This window comes from Chenopodium quinoa, unplaced genomic scaffold, assembly GCF_001683475.1.
Source record: "Chenopodium quinoa cultivar QQ74 unplaced genomic scaffold, ASM168347v1, whole genome shotgun sequence".
Classification (NCBI taxonomy): Eukaryota; Viridiplantae; Streptophyta; class Magnoliopsida; order Caryophyllales; family Amaranthaceae; genus Chenopodium; species Chenopodium quinoa.
This window is the reverse complement of record NW_018744460.1, coordinates 321078-336810: the sequence shown is the minus strand read 5'-3', so window position 1 is coordinate 336810 and position 15733 is coordinate 321078. Positions and strand designations below refer to the sequence as shown.

At 34.6% G+C, this 15733-nt stretch overlaps 2 protein-coding genes and 1 non-coding gene across 3 annotated transcripts; 2 read left to right on the top strand and 1 right to left on the bottom strand.

The window, feature by feature from the left end:
* The first annotated feature begins 961 nt into the window (after positions 1-961).
* On the top strand, positions 962-2911 carry LOC110697054. Its single transcript, XM_021874389.1, has 3 exons — positions 962-1139; positions 1250-1576; positions 2405-2911. The coding sequence occupies exons 1-3, from the start codon at positions 1070-1072 to the stop codon at positions 2653-2655; spliced, it is 648 nt and encodes a 215-aa protein (XP_021730081.1). The 5' UTR covers positions 962-1069; the 3' UTR covers positions 2656-2911.
* Positions 2912-5916: 3005 nt separating this feature from the next.
* Positions 5917-5988, bottom strand: TRNAC-GCA. Its single transcript has one exon. It is a non-coding gene; the product is annotated as a tRNA-Cys (tRNA).
* A 73-nt stretch (positions 5989-6061) lies between these two features.
* Positions 6062-15136, top strand: LOC110697053 (DNA-directed RNA polymerase III subunit RPC3-like). The gene is made up of 14 exons (XM_021874388.1): positions 6062-6209; positions 6322-6469; positions 7731-7849; positions 7948-8035; positions 8354-8493; positions 9369-9521; positions 9589-9699; positions 9935-10028; positions 11252-11386; positions 11498-11535; positions 11631-11720; positions 12816-12899; positions 13891-14040; positions 14466-15136. Exons 1-14 carry the CDS (start codon positions 6135-6137, stop codon positions 14604-14606), a joined length of 1566 nt encoding a protein of 521 aa, XP_021730080.1. The 5' UTR covers positions 6062-6134; the 3' UTR covers positions 14607-15136.
* Positions 15137-15733: the final 597 nt, after the last annotated feature.

The following is a 15733-nucleotide window of genomic DNA, read 5'->3' as shown; positions in this document are numbered from 1 at the left end:
AATATAGAAATATTTTAAAATACCTATTTTGCAAAATAAATTCCTTTGAATGTTTTAAAATTAAAATTGAAGTGGACAAGTTGACAAAATTTTGATCGTGATAATTAAGCTTAACATTAGTTTTAAGACAAAATATAAAGTGTTACAAAGGTGCAAGTAAAAAAAAAAAAAAGGGATTGAACTGATTTTTTAAAGTTACTGATTTTTACTGAACTGAAATTATTTTTAATGAACTGAAATTATTTTTGCTGAACTGAACTTATTTTTACTGAATTGAAATTATTTTACTAAACTGAATTTATTTTTACTGAACTGAAATTATTTCTATTGAATTGAATTTATTTTTACTGAAGTGAAATTATTTTTATTGAATTGAATTTATTTTTACAGAACTGAAATTATTTTTACTGAACTGAAATTAATTTTACTGAATATTATCATTTTTACGAAATATTATTATTTTAAGGTGGAGTGAACAAAGCCTAAATACGTAGATACGCATTAGAAATTCTCCTTGTACAGAGAGTTTCCTAATGTTTCCTCTTTTATTTTCTTAACTTATTAAAAAAAATTATGGAGATTTAACTTAAATAAGTTTTAATTACATTAGTTCAGTTACGTTTCAAAACTTTCAATAAGCTCATATAAACGTTATTTATACGATAATAATGACCCATTATGAGTTTTATTATGAGTTTATGGCTACGTGTCCACCTAAAGCAATTCAATCAGCTATAAACCTATGAATAATCAATCTGCTTTTTGTGTCAAAAAAGAGTAAACCAAATTAATCGGCCACTAATGACGGCGAAGTCATCGACCGAGATTTTCCATGAAAAACTTCAAAATTAATTAGGCAAGTCCACACTCTTATTCTATGAAATATTAACGGGGTCCACTGTTAGACCAATAATTTCAAAGTATATTCCATGAAATCATCTATAAATACTTTGTAAATCTCACACCATTTACAAACTACAACATTCATTCTTCAAATTATAACAATCTTATAGAAGAGCAATAATAAATTATATTTTGATTTTTATTGCTTATTATTCTATAACAAAACATGGCCTCTCTTTTTAACTCCCTTGTAACTTTTGCTCTTTTTTCCTCCCTTTTGGTTCAAGGCACCCTAGGTAATAATCTATCGAATTTCGTTAATGCATATAATTAACTAATTAAGTGTTATTTGCTAATTATATTGTCAAAATCTTACTTGTTTGGTTTTTTTTATGTGGTTGATTAGGGGGTATAACATGTGAGCAGCTTAACAAGGAGGAATGTGCATTCGCGGTATCATCTATAGGCAAGCGTTGCGTGCTAGAGAAGTATGTGCGAAGGAGTGGATTGGAGGCATTTAAGTGTACTACATCTGCCATCGAGGCTGACAAGCTCAAGGACTTGGTTGAGACTAGCCATTGTATTCAAGCTTGTGGCTTAGACCGCGATACCTTAGGGATTTCTTCGGACTCTCTTCTCGAGTCCCGCTTTACCCAAAAGCTTTGCTCCCCACAATGTTACCAAAGGTGCCCTAATGTCATCGATCTTTACTTCAATCTTGCTGCCGGTGAAGGTAATTTTTACGTTCTCTATCTTTAAAATAATGTCTATGTGACTATTACTTCTTAATTTCTTTGTCAATTGATAATATACTATACATACAACAATATAATTTGTCAATTAAATTACTATTGACAAGTTGCATATTAATCGTACGTATATGACATAAAAAATGTTTACATCGTGGGGTCAACATAAATGGAGGGAGTGAATATTAACGTACGTATAGGACATAAAAAAAATATATATATATGTTGCCATTGAAATATCACATTTTGATATTTATTTGCATACAATATTGTTCCTTAGCTTGGCTATAAGATATAAAATAAAATATTGTTCATTGTAATATTATTAGTGTAATTATGTTTGAAAATTTCAAGCATTATTAGAGTTGACATTTTATTTGACTTCTACTAATTTTTTTTCCAAATTTTGTCTTCTACTACGTGTTAAATGGCTTAAAACCGTTAAAACATCTAATAAATTATAAAATGGGTTTAAAAAAAGGGAAGTATGTTACACGCCTATGTTTCCTTAACTTTCTCATGATGAAAAAGTCAATGTTATTTAAAGCATTATTTAAGCAAGAGTATTACACTTGACCTAGCATATTCTGATTTATTTTCATGCTTTTAGCCAAGTTTAATTATTTTATTACGGATATTCAATCTGAAAAAATAACCAGTTAAAACAACCCAAGTATATTTATTATTTTATTAAAACGAAGATATTGGTTGTGACAATAGCTGCAATGGATATTTTTTTACCTGCGACAAAACCTCCACTATAATACTATACATACTAACAACGTAACATTGTCCTACTAAAAATGTTGTAGGTGTATATCTTCCCAAATTATGTGAGACACAAAGCGAAAACCCGAGGAGAGGGATGTCTGAAATGAAGAGCTCAGGCATAGCAACACCAGGGCCAATATCAGCTACAAATTTGTTGGGTGCTCCAATTATTTCTGTTGAGTTGGGTGCTGCTGCTGATGCACCAATTGGGTCTCCTACTTCTTACATTGAGTTGAGTGATGAACCTGTTGATGCTCCAGCTCCAACTCCAGCTTTGCCTCCTTATTACTAAATTTCTAGCCCAAGTGCAAGAAGATTTTACGGATACTTCGTTAAATGCTTTCATATACATTTCATGCAAGATCGAAGCAGCAGGACCATTATATTCCTGGTGTTAGTTTGTTGGATGACTTAAACTGTACCATTGCCCATGTGGCATGTATTAATGTATTATTATATACATGGAGTAACAGTTTTATTTTTATACTGTACCATCTATGATTTTCAAAGCTACCCTTGAATAAAACATATTGACATCATCAATAACGCAGACACTTATCTTTCCTCAGTAGAGATCAGCGCCCAATTAACCACCACTAATTAATCCAAATGCTACGATGGTTAGATCGTATGCTCTGCATCTTTGCTAACTTTACTATCCTTCCTTTCTCTAACCGTACTAAGCTCAATGGTCAACTGGGTCTATGTCAATAAGCTTGGGCTTGGGCTTGTTTGCCAATTCTAGTTAAGAGTGGTGATAAGTTCATATAATGCGTTTGGCATGGGCTTGTTTGCCAATTCTAATTAAGAGTGGTGATAAGTTCATATAGTGCCTTTGGCATACACCCTATTTATGATATATGATAAGTAGGACAGTACGTTATTTATGGTAAGCTTTAATGAATTCATGGTAAGTGATTCTTGGCAAGTGAGACTTCGGGGGTGGGTGAAGGGATATGGGTGGTTTCGAGGAATAATTAAGCCCAATGACTAACAGAGCTAAAGTTCGTAAGTTATTATGAATATCTGTTGCATTTTTATGAAAATTTAGAGGTATACGTACTTGAAAAATCGGGTATAGGGTGAATATACTGAAAACTCGGAATATATGGTTAAAAAATAGTTATTAGTATTTTTTTTTCCAATTACTTGTACTACTTATTTCATATTTACCAATGCATTATTTCAATCGCTATTATATCTTATTACCAATATGTAAAAATTTACATAAAATTGAGTATCCTATCTCATACTCCATAAATCATTTACAAAATAACAAATTACGTGAATCATTACAAATTAGACTCATGTAAAAAACTATATTATGAGAAAATGTTAAATCCTACTTCTAAATTAGGTTTAAATTTATAAAATTGAAAGTATTATATTTCACTCAAAATATTCTATCTAGAGTGTAATCGTAAATGACATAATAATTTTTGAGAAACAACATTGCGGAAACAATGTACATAAAAAAGTTCACCTAATTTTCCACACTAGTCAAACTCATTACTTTATTATCTATTTCATACTCGGCCTTCATAATGGCTCTATTTTGGCCAAACTCTACTAGACGTGTATGATCATTTACATTGGACTAGTTGATAACCCATCTTAGTAGGTGAATTGCTAAATATCGCCCGCAAATCTCCACATAAAGCCCGCAAACTTATATTAAAGTTACAATATTGCCCTTGACCTTAAAAAAAAAAACACAACCTAAAAAAAAAATCAAAGTACGGGGATGTCAAGGCGGCAAGGCAAAGAGTTGGCGGCGGCTGCGGAGGAGGGAGGGTTGGCTCGTGGCGGCAAGGTGGTGGTGGCGCCAAGTCCGGCAGCCACGTCCACCAGCTTGGCGCCTGGGCAGGACGCCCAGCCACGGTAAGTGGCGTTTGGGACAGGCGCCAGTCACTGTGGCTGGGCGTCCTGCCCAGACGCCAGGCCAGTGGACGTGGCTGCCGGACCTGGCGCCACCACCAGCCATTGGCTGTCCTGGCCAGGCGCCCCACCACCAGCCTGTTTTGTTATTTTTTTTTTAATTTTTTTTCTATTTTTGTGTAATATCATGTTTTTTTTGTTGGAAATTGATAATTTTTTGTTTTCTTTTTTTTGAGTAATATTGTGTTTTTTTTTGTTGGAAATTGAGAATTTTTTTTTTTTTTAATATTTTGTTTTTTTTTGTTGGTAACTGAGAAAATTTTTTATTTTGAATTTTAAGCAAGTCAAATGTAAAAAAAAAATAAAAATAAAAAAAAAAAAAAAATTGGCCGGACCACCACCCTGGAACCGGTGCCTGGCCGGGACGCCGCCACCATGGTGGTGGCGCCTAGCCGGGACGCCAGTACCATGGTCATGGCGCCTGGCCTGGAAGCCTCAACCATGGTACAGGCGTCCTGGCTAGGCGCCACCGACATGGTGGCGGCGTTCCGGCCAGGCGCCGGTGCCACGGTGGTGGCGGCTCCTCCGGACGCCAGCCGTCTTTTCCGATGACATTCGTCGTCCCCCGGATCTCCGGCCTCCCCCGGCATCCCCGTGCGACTCCACATTTTTCGGTGAGTGAAATTTTCGTTTTCAGAGAAAATTGACAAAGGGGCAAAACTGTGAAATCATATTAATTTTGTGGGCTTTATGTAGTAATTTGTGGGCGATGTTTAACAAATCCCCTTAGTAGCCCCCATTCCTCAAAAATGAAGTTTCAAAAATGAAGTTAGCCAATACACATATATATTCATTCCTTGAAGCTAATGTCTTTGTAAAACTATAGAAAGACTAATCTTTATCCCACTCTTTTAATCTTTATCTCGCTCCAAGCAATTTTTCTCTAAAGATTTGAATTCAAACAAAGAACACATAAGACATAATTGGATTGACGACAACAAATAAGACTGTTCAAAAAGTGCACTTTCTCGACAGAAAGAACTTGGATTAACAGTCCCATAGCACAAAACCTTTGCAAATGTCTATCAATCTTCTTCAATTTTTTTTTTTTTTTTTTCTTTTTGTTATTAGACTCGCATATCTTCCTACACTTGCGGAAAATAATTCAAAAATTGATTAAAATATTGTATAAGCCCATGGAATTGTCATCATGTGATGGAGATTGCACTCTAATTGTACAACTAGAAGCTTGTATATAATACCATTGTACATTAAGTGGTATTATTTAATCACATAATGATACTATTCTAAAATTAGTATATGCATTTGCCCATATATACGTGTAATTACTCATATACCCCTTGTTATGCATGAAAGCATACATAATGGTTACCCTTTCGGAATGTGGCTAACGTTTTGAAATGTATAAATAGAATTATAAGGTTTAAGCTAAGATAATGGAGGTCAAATCATCTAAAGAGAATGTTTAGTTAGGTTGATATATACATATATACTTTAATAGAATATACATGCTCCGAAGGCCAGGGCATTAATCAATGTTATTACTTATCAAAATCTCGAACATCGGATCGTACATTGCATTTAGCTTAATTTTTTAAAAATGTAAAAATAGACATTTAGCTTAATTTTTCAAGAATGTAAAAATAGACATAAAAGGGCCCAACCGGGTTCGAACCGGTGACCTCTTGAACTGCAGTCAAAAGCTCTACCACTGAGCTATAGACCCGACGTTGTTTAAAAACTTAATTTACATTATAAATTAAACTAAATCTCTTACCGTAAACTCAACCTTCTAATTCTCCCTCGTTTCTTAAACCTTAAAAACTCCAAAAACAACTCCCACTAAAACCACCGAAACAACCACCGTCATCAATGGCGGCGCTAACTCCGTTCGGCATCAAACTCGCCGTCCACATCATCACCACCGACTTCGGAAACCTCGTATCTGTACACTCTCTTTCTCTCTCCTCTTTCATCAACATTTTTGTTATATAATTAATTACCTGTGTAATTAAACATTAATTTTAATTATGTTTTTGGTGAATTTTAATTTGAGCAGAAAATTTGCGAATGTTTACTCCGAAGAGGAACCCTAAGTAAAGCGCTAATTTCTCGATTTACTGAACTTCCTCAAGATAAAGTTAAGAAATGTTTATGGGTTTTAATTCAGCATAATTGCGTTCAAGCTTTTGCTCTTGAACAAGAAGGTTTGATTTTTTTTTTTTTCTATAATTTGATGCTAATTTATTATTTAACCTATGATTATTAAATTTTATATAATGATTTTGTGTAATTTAAATGCTTGAATTGAAAATTGAGTATGACTGTATGAGCATTGTGAATGGGATATTACATTGTTGTTGTGGTGATGTTTTAGTTTTTGGATTTTGAAGTGTGCTTCGGATTAGTGCTGTGGAAGGGGTTTTTAATCGTTGAGGTTTTTTGTTGGGATGATTGATTAGGTGTTATTATGATTGTATTGTTGATATGAATTGTAAAAGGATTTGGTGCATTGTATCATTTTTTGTTTCGTGCTATTTGGGGCGAATGGACGATAGTTTTGTTGGAAACTAGATGTGATTTTTCAGTAACTGGGTTTTGTTGCCAGCTTTCAGAATTGAGAGGACTCGTTCGTTAATACGTAGCATCAGGTCAAGGTACGATTGCAGGATTAAGATGTGTGCTAGGTGAACTATAATCACCGTTATTGTCAACAAAGTCACTGAGCTGAGCAGGTGATCTCTTGACTGGGTCAGGAGCGAGGAAAGTTGATTGAATTTGGATTAGAGGATGTTTTAGTCTTTTGAGAGAGGGATTAGGGAAATTTGTAGAACTCTAGAAGGATATTTGTTTGTCAAATAAGTGACTTCCAGAGAGAGAACTTGAATAAGCTGAATCACGATGATCCCAATTAGTGCAAACATGTGCTTTAGAATTCGTGTGGACTGTGTGAGCATGATGAAGTGCACAACAGCAGCCACGATATTTTGTTTCTGTTGTTAGGAGTAATGGTTATCAGTCATGTCTAGCACACTAACCCCCTCTCCCTCCTCGGTCAAGAAAATATTCTTGCTTTTCAGGGTTAGGCTGTTGACATCTTATCCTCCCCAGATTGGGCCTTGGGGGAAGATGACTTGAGTTGATTGTTGGTTACTCTGTATGTGTTATCTATTATGCTTATGATGTTATCCTCTTTTCTCTTAGTACTCTGCTATTATGCTAGCCATCTAATAATTACTTGTTTAATAATTTTTCTTATTTTATAATATAGTGGAGAACTTTAATCATTTGATCCACTATTTGGGGATTTTTTGCAAAATTTTTGGAATCCGAGCATTAAGTACTCACTTAGTTCTCTGTATTTGTTTCTGTCTTGTGGCTGTATTTTTATGTTTGTAATTTGATGTTGCCTATCACCAACTTCTATGTTACTTACGTTGGTTGCTATTATGTATTTGATGTTGCTAGGTGGTGGCAGGGATACTACAGTGGTAGTGACTCAGTACATGGCATTGTTCAATAACATCATTCATCGTTTGAGGTTTCCAAAGTTCATGAGTATAGTCTCAAAAGAGCAGGATACAAAAGTCAGTGACTTTGTACTATATGTTTCACTTTTATTTGATTCTTGCTGTGCTTTGTGCAAGCTTATTGACCAAAGCTCACGGTGCACCAATTCTTGTAGGGTTCAGATATTCTTGAAGGGTTGCTGCAGCATGGCAGACTTACTTTCACGCAAATTATAGATAGAGCATTGGCTAGTTCAAGTGAAGGTTAGTTGTGCATGGTTTTTTTTGTTGATTTTTCTATGGAATAGAATTATGAGAAATTGATGTGAGTTTTTCGGATGTTAACTTTATGCTAATTTAATTTATGTGTGTGTCGATAAGTGCAAAAGGATAGGACCTTGTAAATATAGAACGTAGTTCAGTCTAAAAGGGATATGATAAAAAATGTGAATCATACTCATCAATGTAGTCTGAAAATTAGGAGTCATGAATCCGATTACTTTTAAATGCTAGTACTTGAACGTATATTACTGCAATGTTAGTGAGTGGATTATCATTTATTCTCTTCTTGTTTTCGATCAGGAAGTAGAGATACTCACCAAGAAAGCTTCACTAAACTTGTTCGTTGTCGTTTTGTGGAACGGTGCCCTGCTCCAGAGCCTTTAATATCTTTACCAACTGAGGGAGAAACTCCTGCTAAGAAAGGAGGTGGCAGAAATAAGGTAGCATCCTCAAGAAGCATTTTGCTGCAGTTGTTTTATCCCTTTTTATTCTCTCTTACTGCAATTTGATTTCTCATTTGTTATTAATGCTCCTTTTGACTCTAATGTGCACATGACTTTGTCATTCCTTAACTGGAATTTTGAGTACAGAATCCTATCTGGTCTGATTGTAATACTGTTTCGTGCATTTGATTTTGAAAGACAATATATGGCCTATTATTGTATATACTGATATACATGCTTCTATAGTTATGTTGATGTTGTGTACATCGCAAACTTGAGATCATTGTTGCAAAATATGATTAAACAAGTAAAATATTGTTGTTTTAATTTTATAATTCTATGTTCACAAATCTGGATAGTGGAAGCAGTGGTAAGCTTATTGCTCATCACTGAAGAGAGTTTATTGCTGAATATTCTAGAATGCAATCTCTCTCACTCTGTGAAACTAAGTAACTAGTTCTGTACTTCTATGTGGTCCTCTGGGAAACTGGACTTTACGAAGGGATTTGGTTTCTCTTACGCAATTTCGACTGCTCATTAATTTTGACTTTATGCTGTCATCATAATTATAATCAAATTCTTGCTTCTCTTTTTCTGGTTTAAGCAGTCTCAAAAATTTTGTTATCTTATACGAAGTATTAACTTTAGCTAGGATGCTTTCATGCTTCCACATTGTACTTGTCGCATAGCTATCCAATATGTTTTCCCTCTTATGTCGTATGTGATTGTTCAAGTCAAGGTTATGTTGGAAAATCCTCTTAGCTTAGTCTAAGGACTCTTAGTTGTATTTATAAAATTTATTTCCTTTCCCCTTTTTGACAGGTTGCTTTTGAACTGTGACCTTGAGTGACCCTCTATTGTCTTTATAACAGGCTGTTAGGAAAGAAGTGACCCTGGAAGAACGTGCTTTGGCTGCTGCAATTCCCATGGATGCCGAAAGATTTTCCATCACATATGACCAAGGAGTTGATTCTGATGAAGAAAAAAGCGAGAGTAAAATTTCAGGCCTGAAAGTTGGAGAGAAGGTTGATTTGGTTATATTTGATTAATTACCTGCAGTTAACATAGACTGATGCATCATTACTTTTGCAGCGGAAGCAAGATAGTCTGGAGTGGGATAGTGAGCTTGATATTATGGGGGGCAAGAAGGAACCAGTCTGGCGAGTGAATTTTGATGAATTTATTAATCGTTTGAAGATAAAGGTGTTTTCTTTTGTCCTATTTTATTTTCTACTATTTCTATTGCCTCATGTCAAGTAGAAATTCACTACTCTAGTACTCTTGATTAGTTTCTAGGTAAAGTTGCATATATATTGGAATGGTGATGTTGTTGCCTTCTTGTGTACAACATTGAATACCTGGATGGTAATGATAGTGTCTGACATCACTTGCATGTATGCTTCTTGACATTCTCTTTTCCTTTTTCATTCTACTCAAGGCCTGCGTTGAGCATGTCAGAGCAGAGTATGACAATGTTGCAGCTGTGATTTTGAAATCCATGTTGGAAGGGACTAAGTGTACAGATAGTTCTGGTAATCATCTTATCTATATAGATCTAATTCTTTTGCTGAAAAAAGCTGAAAGTGTTTGTCCCCCCCTTTTTCTGAATGAATTGATGCTTAGAATAGCCAGAAGCATTTTGGTGAGCAAAACGAAGACACGTTACTTCTGTATTTTCTTTTTTCAAGAAATTAGGAGCCAGCTAGATGCTCTTTCTTAGTCATGGACTTGATTGTAAACTGTGTGGTGTTGACCTTCTTGCCTGCTTTTAAAGTCGAAATTGCCAAAGTCTGTTGCAACTTCTTGCATAATTTTTTTTTTCCCTTATGACGATTAATGTTAGCCGACCCCAAATCATTTTTGGACTAAGGTTTTATTGTTGTTGAGAATAATGTGCTAGAACTTGATCCAAAGGAATGCCAATGCTATTTTGGTGAAGGTTGTTACTCTATAATCTATATGCTACTTGATGCTATGGCCTGCGGCTTTTCCTTGATCTAACAAATGTATACTACTTTCTACTTTCTAAAATGGCTGGTTGACTGTGAGTCTTTCGAAGCAATCTCTGCTAGATATGATGGATGAGAGGGGGCTTGGTGAGGTTGCATACATCTTGACTTCTTTTTAATTTTCCAAGATCAACATTGTTTCTATTAGTTGTTACTTGTGAAACCTGATGAATGTTACTGTTCCTTTCTCATGGATTGGGATCTCCCTCCTCCACTGTAACCCCAAAAAGGGTCTCGCAGCCTAGACCTTTATGTGACTGTTTGCTATTTTTACCAATGTCTAATATATAATGGAAGAGTACTCGTTCCTCAGAGAGGATGTATGTTAGCTGAATAGATTGCCGAGTACATACTTTGCTTTTAATCGAACTGTTGGTGTTTGCCTGTAAATTTCTACCAGTGAAGCTTTTTTGGGGGGTTTTTGCTACATGTTGTTATTATAAATGCTTATGTACTATCTTGTATTTCTACAATTAGCTTCCTATTTTTCCTCTGTAGATAGCTATATGGGTTTTTTTGAGCTGTCTGACATTAGGTCTTTTTTTCCCTTCTCATTGTGATTTTTCCAGTTTGAGTGAAATTATTGTGATAATTCTCCCTTTTCTATTTTGCTGTTGCTTTGTTAGTGAAGAGGCAAAATCTCCATCTGTCGTCTGTTTATGATGCTTTCTTATTCCTGTGTCATTATTGCTGTAGTTTCTCACTGGCCATCTGCTATGATTTATTGGAAACTCTTTTTTTGGCAGTGTCATTGTCTCTTGATTCAATTTTTGAAGAGGTTATTAAGAGCAAAGAAGGTCTCACTATGAACTTGGAGCATCTTAGATGCTCTCTTGAACAACTTGACTTTTGTTCTGAAACAAACGATGTGTACAAGATTAGTAAGTATTCTTCTGTATTTACAGTTACTCTTTTCCATCCCTTTATTCTAAATACTTGAAGGCATTTGTGCATTAATTCCATACTTGAATATTAAAGTGTATTTTTTGCAGATATGAAAGACATAATTAAGAAAGCTCAGTTAGAAGAGGTCAGCTGGCTTGCCTTTCTACAGATAGGTTTCTTTTAGAAGTTTTATTCAAAACATGAATCTATTTATATAGTTCTGTATCAATATTTGAACAGGTAGAGTGTATTGTGAAAAGGCGGTATGGAATAGAAGCTTTTAGAATGTTCAGGTCGCTAACAAATGGTCGTCCACTGGATACTGATAAGGTAATTAGTGGTTAAAGTGTGGTTTGTGCAAGTGTTTCTTGTGCTATCTGTTTCTTAAAAAACTCAAATTATGTTTGCTATCTATGCTAAAGGTAGAATTGAATATCATATCTATCCCCAGTATAAATCCAGAGAATAGTCTGTCTGATATTATAAGCTGAAATTAATTTATTAGCTTGATTTAATACAATTTTTAATTTATCATATTTTATTATATATTCTTCACTTTCAAGACTAAAAATGGTGTAACTGCATTTTTTTGTACTTGAAAAGCTTTTGGAAAGAAGTGATGGCTATGAGATTATTTGTCCGTTTTCCTTTCTTCATTTTGTTGTGTTTTCCATTGTGCTAAAGAATTTCATTTTGTTGCCTTATATTGTCTTTTCAAGTGTCCTGCAATTGTCTGTGAATTTCCTCTCTTAAATAATGCCCACATGCAAGTGTGACCATTGCTCATTAAAACCAAAACCTGTAAATTACCTATTTCAAACCCCCCCCCCCTGCCTCTCTCTCTTTTTTTTTCTTCTGTTGGTTTTGTTATGTCGACTAGGAATGCTAGGGAAGTCAGAGTGAAACACAGGGACTCTGGGAATATGTTGGTCTGTTTGGCAATTAAACTATCTGCCCAAGCTTAATTGCTTCAAGTGGAAAGTAAACTACTTAAGAATATGCTTTTGGAAATTATGGGTGTAGCTGGGTGTGATTTAGGCAGCTACTTTTTACCATATTGGTCAGACTGGACTTCACTTATTAGGTAAATACAAGATGAGGGATATAGTTTAGTCCAGCTTTTTAATCAGCTTGTGCCAAGTTGTTAGATCTGGTTTAGTCGTTGGAGAGACGAAGACTGAAGTGGCTCTTGGATTTAATAGTTTATGGGATTCATGTATAGAATTGAGGATTTGTCGTTGACTGATTTTGTTGATAGAAATGACTAGAGATCTTATGCCTCTGAGATAAATTGAAAGCTAGGCCAAGTTCAATTTCAAAATTCTTCTCATCACATGACATTAGATTTGGGCATAAAATATTGTTGCTTGAAATCTGGGCTTGTCATTTTTGATACATTTGCTTAGTTCTTACCTGTTCGTGCAGATTTCAGAACGAACCTTTGTGGATAAGAAGAATACACCACAGACTTTGTATAAGCTTTGGAAGGATAATTACATACAAATGGAGGTACCTTCATTTTCATTGGATAATCATCTTGGTTGTCTTTCATATGTGAATGATTTTCGTCTGATTATTATTTTATGCAGTTGTTCTTGATGAATTTGATGATATGAAAGCAAAATATACTGTAGCTAAAGGACTGTGCTCTGGATCTTTGTGTTTGTTACCAACAAATGGTCTATAATATCCTACAGTTGCATTACTGAAGGCCTTTATTACTTACTATTTAGGAAAACCTGTCAGAAACAATCTTATATATATCACTTTTTGCGAGACAAATTTTTGTTTTAAAAGTGGCACCAAAACTATTATTATGATATTTGATTTATGCAAGAAGGTACCTAATGCCAGAATCCGGTCATCAACTTATTATCCGACATTGGTCATCGATTTTCTTCTTTTTCCTTTCTTCCTCCTTACTTCCCAGTTCCCATCACCTAACTGGTGAATTCAAGAAACAACTCATGCTCACAATCAAACACTTCCTCCCTGTCAGTATAATGATAAAGACTCCACAAAACAATACTTATTTTTCTGTTAATTTGTGTGCCACGAAAGTCTTCAGGTGAAAAGTTTAATTTATTCTTATTCTTGAATTTGTTACAAAGATTAGCTTCTTATACTAGAATTGTAACCAGTTTAATATCGATCTCTTTGGTTAGATCTGGGACCCCTTTGGTTGATCTTTTTTGCCTACTTAAGACATTAATTGATGTAAATATTCCACATAATTAGATCTTGTTATACAATGTTCGTGTTACCTAATGCCAGTAGATGTTTTTTTTTATAAAAAATTTCATATTATAATGGTACGGCTCTGGGCTGTGGTATTCTAACCTCTTTTTTTGTTTAATTTTGGGTGTAATGATTTTTGTGTGTGTGTGTGTGTGTGTGTGTGTGCCGTTAATTATGTAATTAGATTTCATTTCCTATAAAGCAGCTTTATGCTCAGGATATCTGTAGGCTGTAAGTCATGCCTCAACATATATTTTTGCAGAAAGTAACTACTGGAGGTCCAAGACAGGCAGACTTCTTTTTGTGGAGTGTGAAGAAAGACAATCTTTGGCATCAAATTTTGGATGAGCTGTACCATGCTGCACTTAATCTATGTTTACGATACGCTCATGAAGTCGATCAAGAGCGAGAGGTAGTATAATGATTTTACTTGGCATTCTATTGGGCTGTATAAGATGTAATGTTGTTTTCTGTTCACTTCTCGTACTTTAATTATTGCCCTACCAGTCTTGGCCGCTCTGTAGGACTAGATTCCCTCCCCCCACCCCCCCTATCTTACACGGTAATTTTAGCTCCCCAAGCAACTCCTCAAATAACTCACAGAAGGTCTTAATTCCTGCAGTAATGCACCTGGCTGATTGACTTATTTTAGATTATTCCCAAGTAAAATTTTGTGAAGTCTTTCAAATAAGTTACATGTCATATATCCATGTGCTCTCTGTTTTTTGTGTTGCTTCTTTGTTCATCAAGATAGTCATGTCAGTGATGTCACTACTGAACAGATTTTTATTTTTCATATCTTGATTTTGCTTGATCATGTTTTATTTTCTTCTCCAGATCCAAAACTTGAGCATAGAAAATCCCCCACCTGAGGTGAAGGAGAGGAGAAGGCGTCTGCGAAATGTGAGGATTCTGCTGGACTCGTCTTTAATGAAGCTAGATGATGCTGTTATGCTCTTTCACGACTTCCTGCTGTGAGCTGTCCTGACTCTTAAGGCTATAATAGGCAACAGCGGTGACAATTGACCAGTTGTTGATCAACTTTTGTAACTTCAATTCGATTTGTAGTGCAAAAGGTGGTTTCTTCTTCATTTTCAACGCCCTCCTCCCCCCTTCTTCCTTTATTCATAAAGGTTCTCTTTCTTGAATGTATGCAATCAGTTCTCCATTATAGCTATCTAGATCTGTACTGTACTTAGAGCTCTCTAGTCTTTCAGAAATAAATATAACTACTTATATTATAAGAATCTATAAAGTGATATTAATGCAATAATTATAATCCATTGGTCCTAATGTGTTTGCTTCATTTCCAGATTAAAGGGGGATTACTTATCATCTGGGGGGAACTTGTTGGTTTTGTTTCAATTTGTACTTTCTAAAGTAACTATTTACATTTCCTATTAACATGATGTACTTCGTATTTGATTATTATATTGAAACATAAGGTTGTATTTGATTATGATATTCAAAATGAGGGAGTAGATTATGATCGTTTTGTAAGAGCTTAACAATGAATCTATGGCAGCGATTGAAACAATTGTACTTGAATATAAAGTTTGATTTTATTGATTTCTTTAGCCGTAAATATTTTTGATATTCCGTGCTCAATTTTCTTACCTTTCAAGGATTTAAGAAGTGGCATGTGGATGATTATGAAAAAAAAAAAAAAGGGGAATTTCTAGGATTAATAAACTTAATAATATAAAGCTAATACAGTATTATCACATGACAGTGATGACACTTTCTTTTCTCGTCCGCAGTATTTTAGTTGGCTGAACTTTTATCCACAAATGGGCTGAAACTGAAAGTGACGCAACAAGGCTTTCCAGGTCGGAAACGGCTCATTTTATTTTATTCCAAATTTTGAAACTAAAATTGAAAGGGATGGAGGTAGTATCTAATAGTTTACCGATGAATCTATGCACATAAAGCGATGAGTCAAGTCAAATATTAGGGCTCGTTTGGTATCACAATAATAGTTTTTTTGTTTTTTTTTGTTATTAAAAGTCATGATATACGTCATATTAATTGAAGTCATGATTATTAAAAAAACTAATTACAGGAAAATAAAAACTACTTATTCTGATTTTTTGTTTTTATAAAAA

Bases quoted from the DNA above. Each gene is read 5' to 3' on its own strand.
- LOC110697054 (XM_021874389.1), top strand. From the start codon at position 1,070: ATGGCCTCTCTTTTTAACTCCCTTGTAACTTTTGCTCTTTTTTCCTCC. The intron at 1,140-1,249 runs GTAATAATCTAT...GTGGTTGATTAG, and splicing joins TTTGGTTCAAGGCACCCTAG to GGGGTATAACATGTGAGCAG. The intron at 1,577-2,404 runs GTAATTTTTACG...AAAATGTTGTAG, and splicing joins CAATCTTGCTGCCGGTGAAG to GTGTATATCTTCCCAAATTA.
- LOC110697053 (XM_021874388.1), top strand. From the start codon at position 6,135: ATGGCGGCGCTAACTCCGTTCGGCATCAAACTCGCCGTCCACATCATC. The intron at 8,036-8,353 runs GTTAGTTGTGCA...GTTTTCGATCAG, and splicing joins ATTGGCTAGTTCAAGTGAAG to GAAGTAGAGATACTCACCAA. The intron at 9,522-9,588 runs GTTGATTTGGTT...TTACTTTTGCAG, and splicing joins GCCTGAAAGTTGGAGAGAAG to CGGAAGCAAGATAGTCTGGA.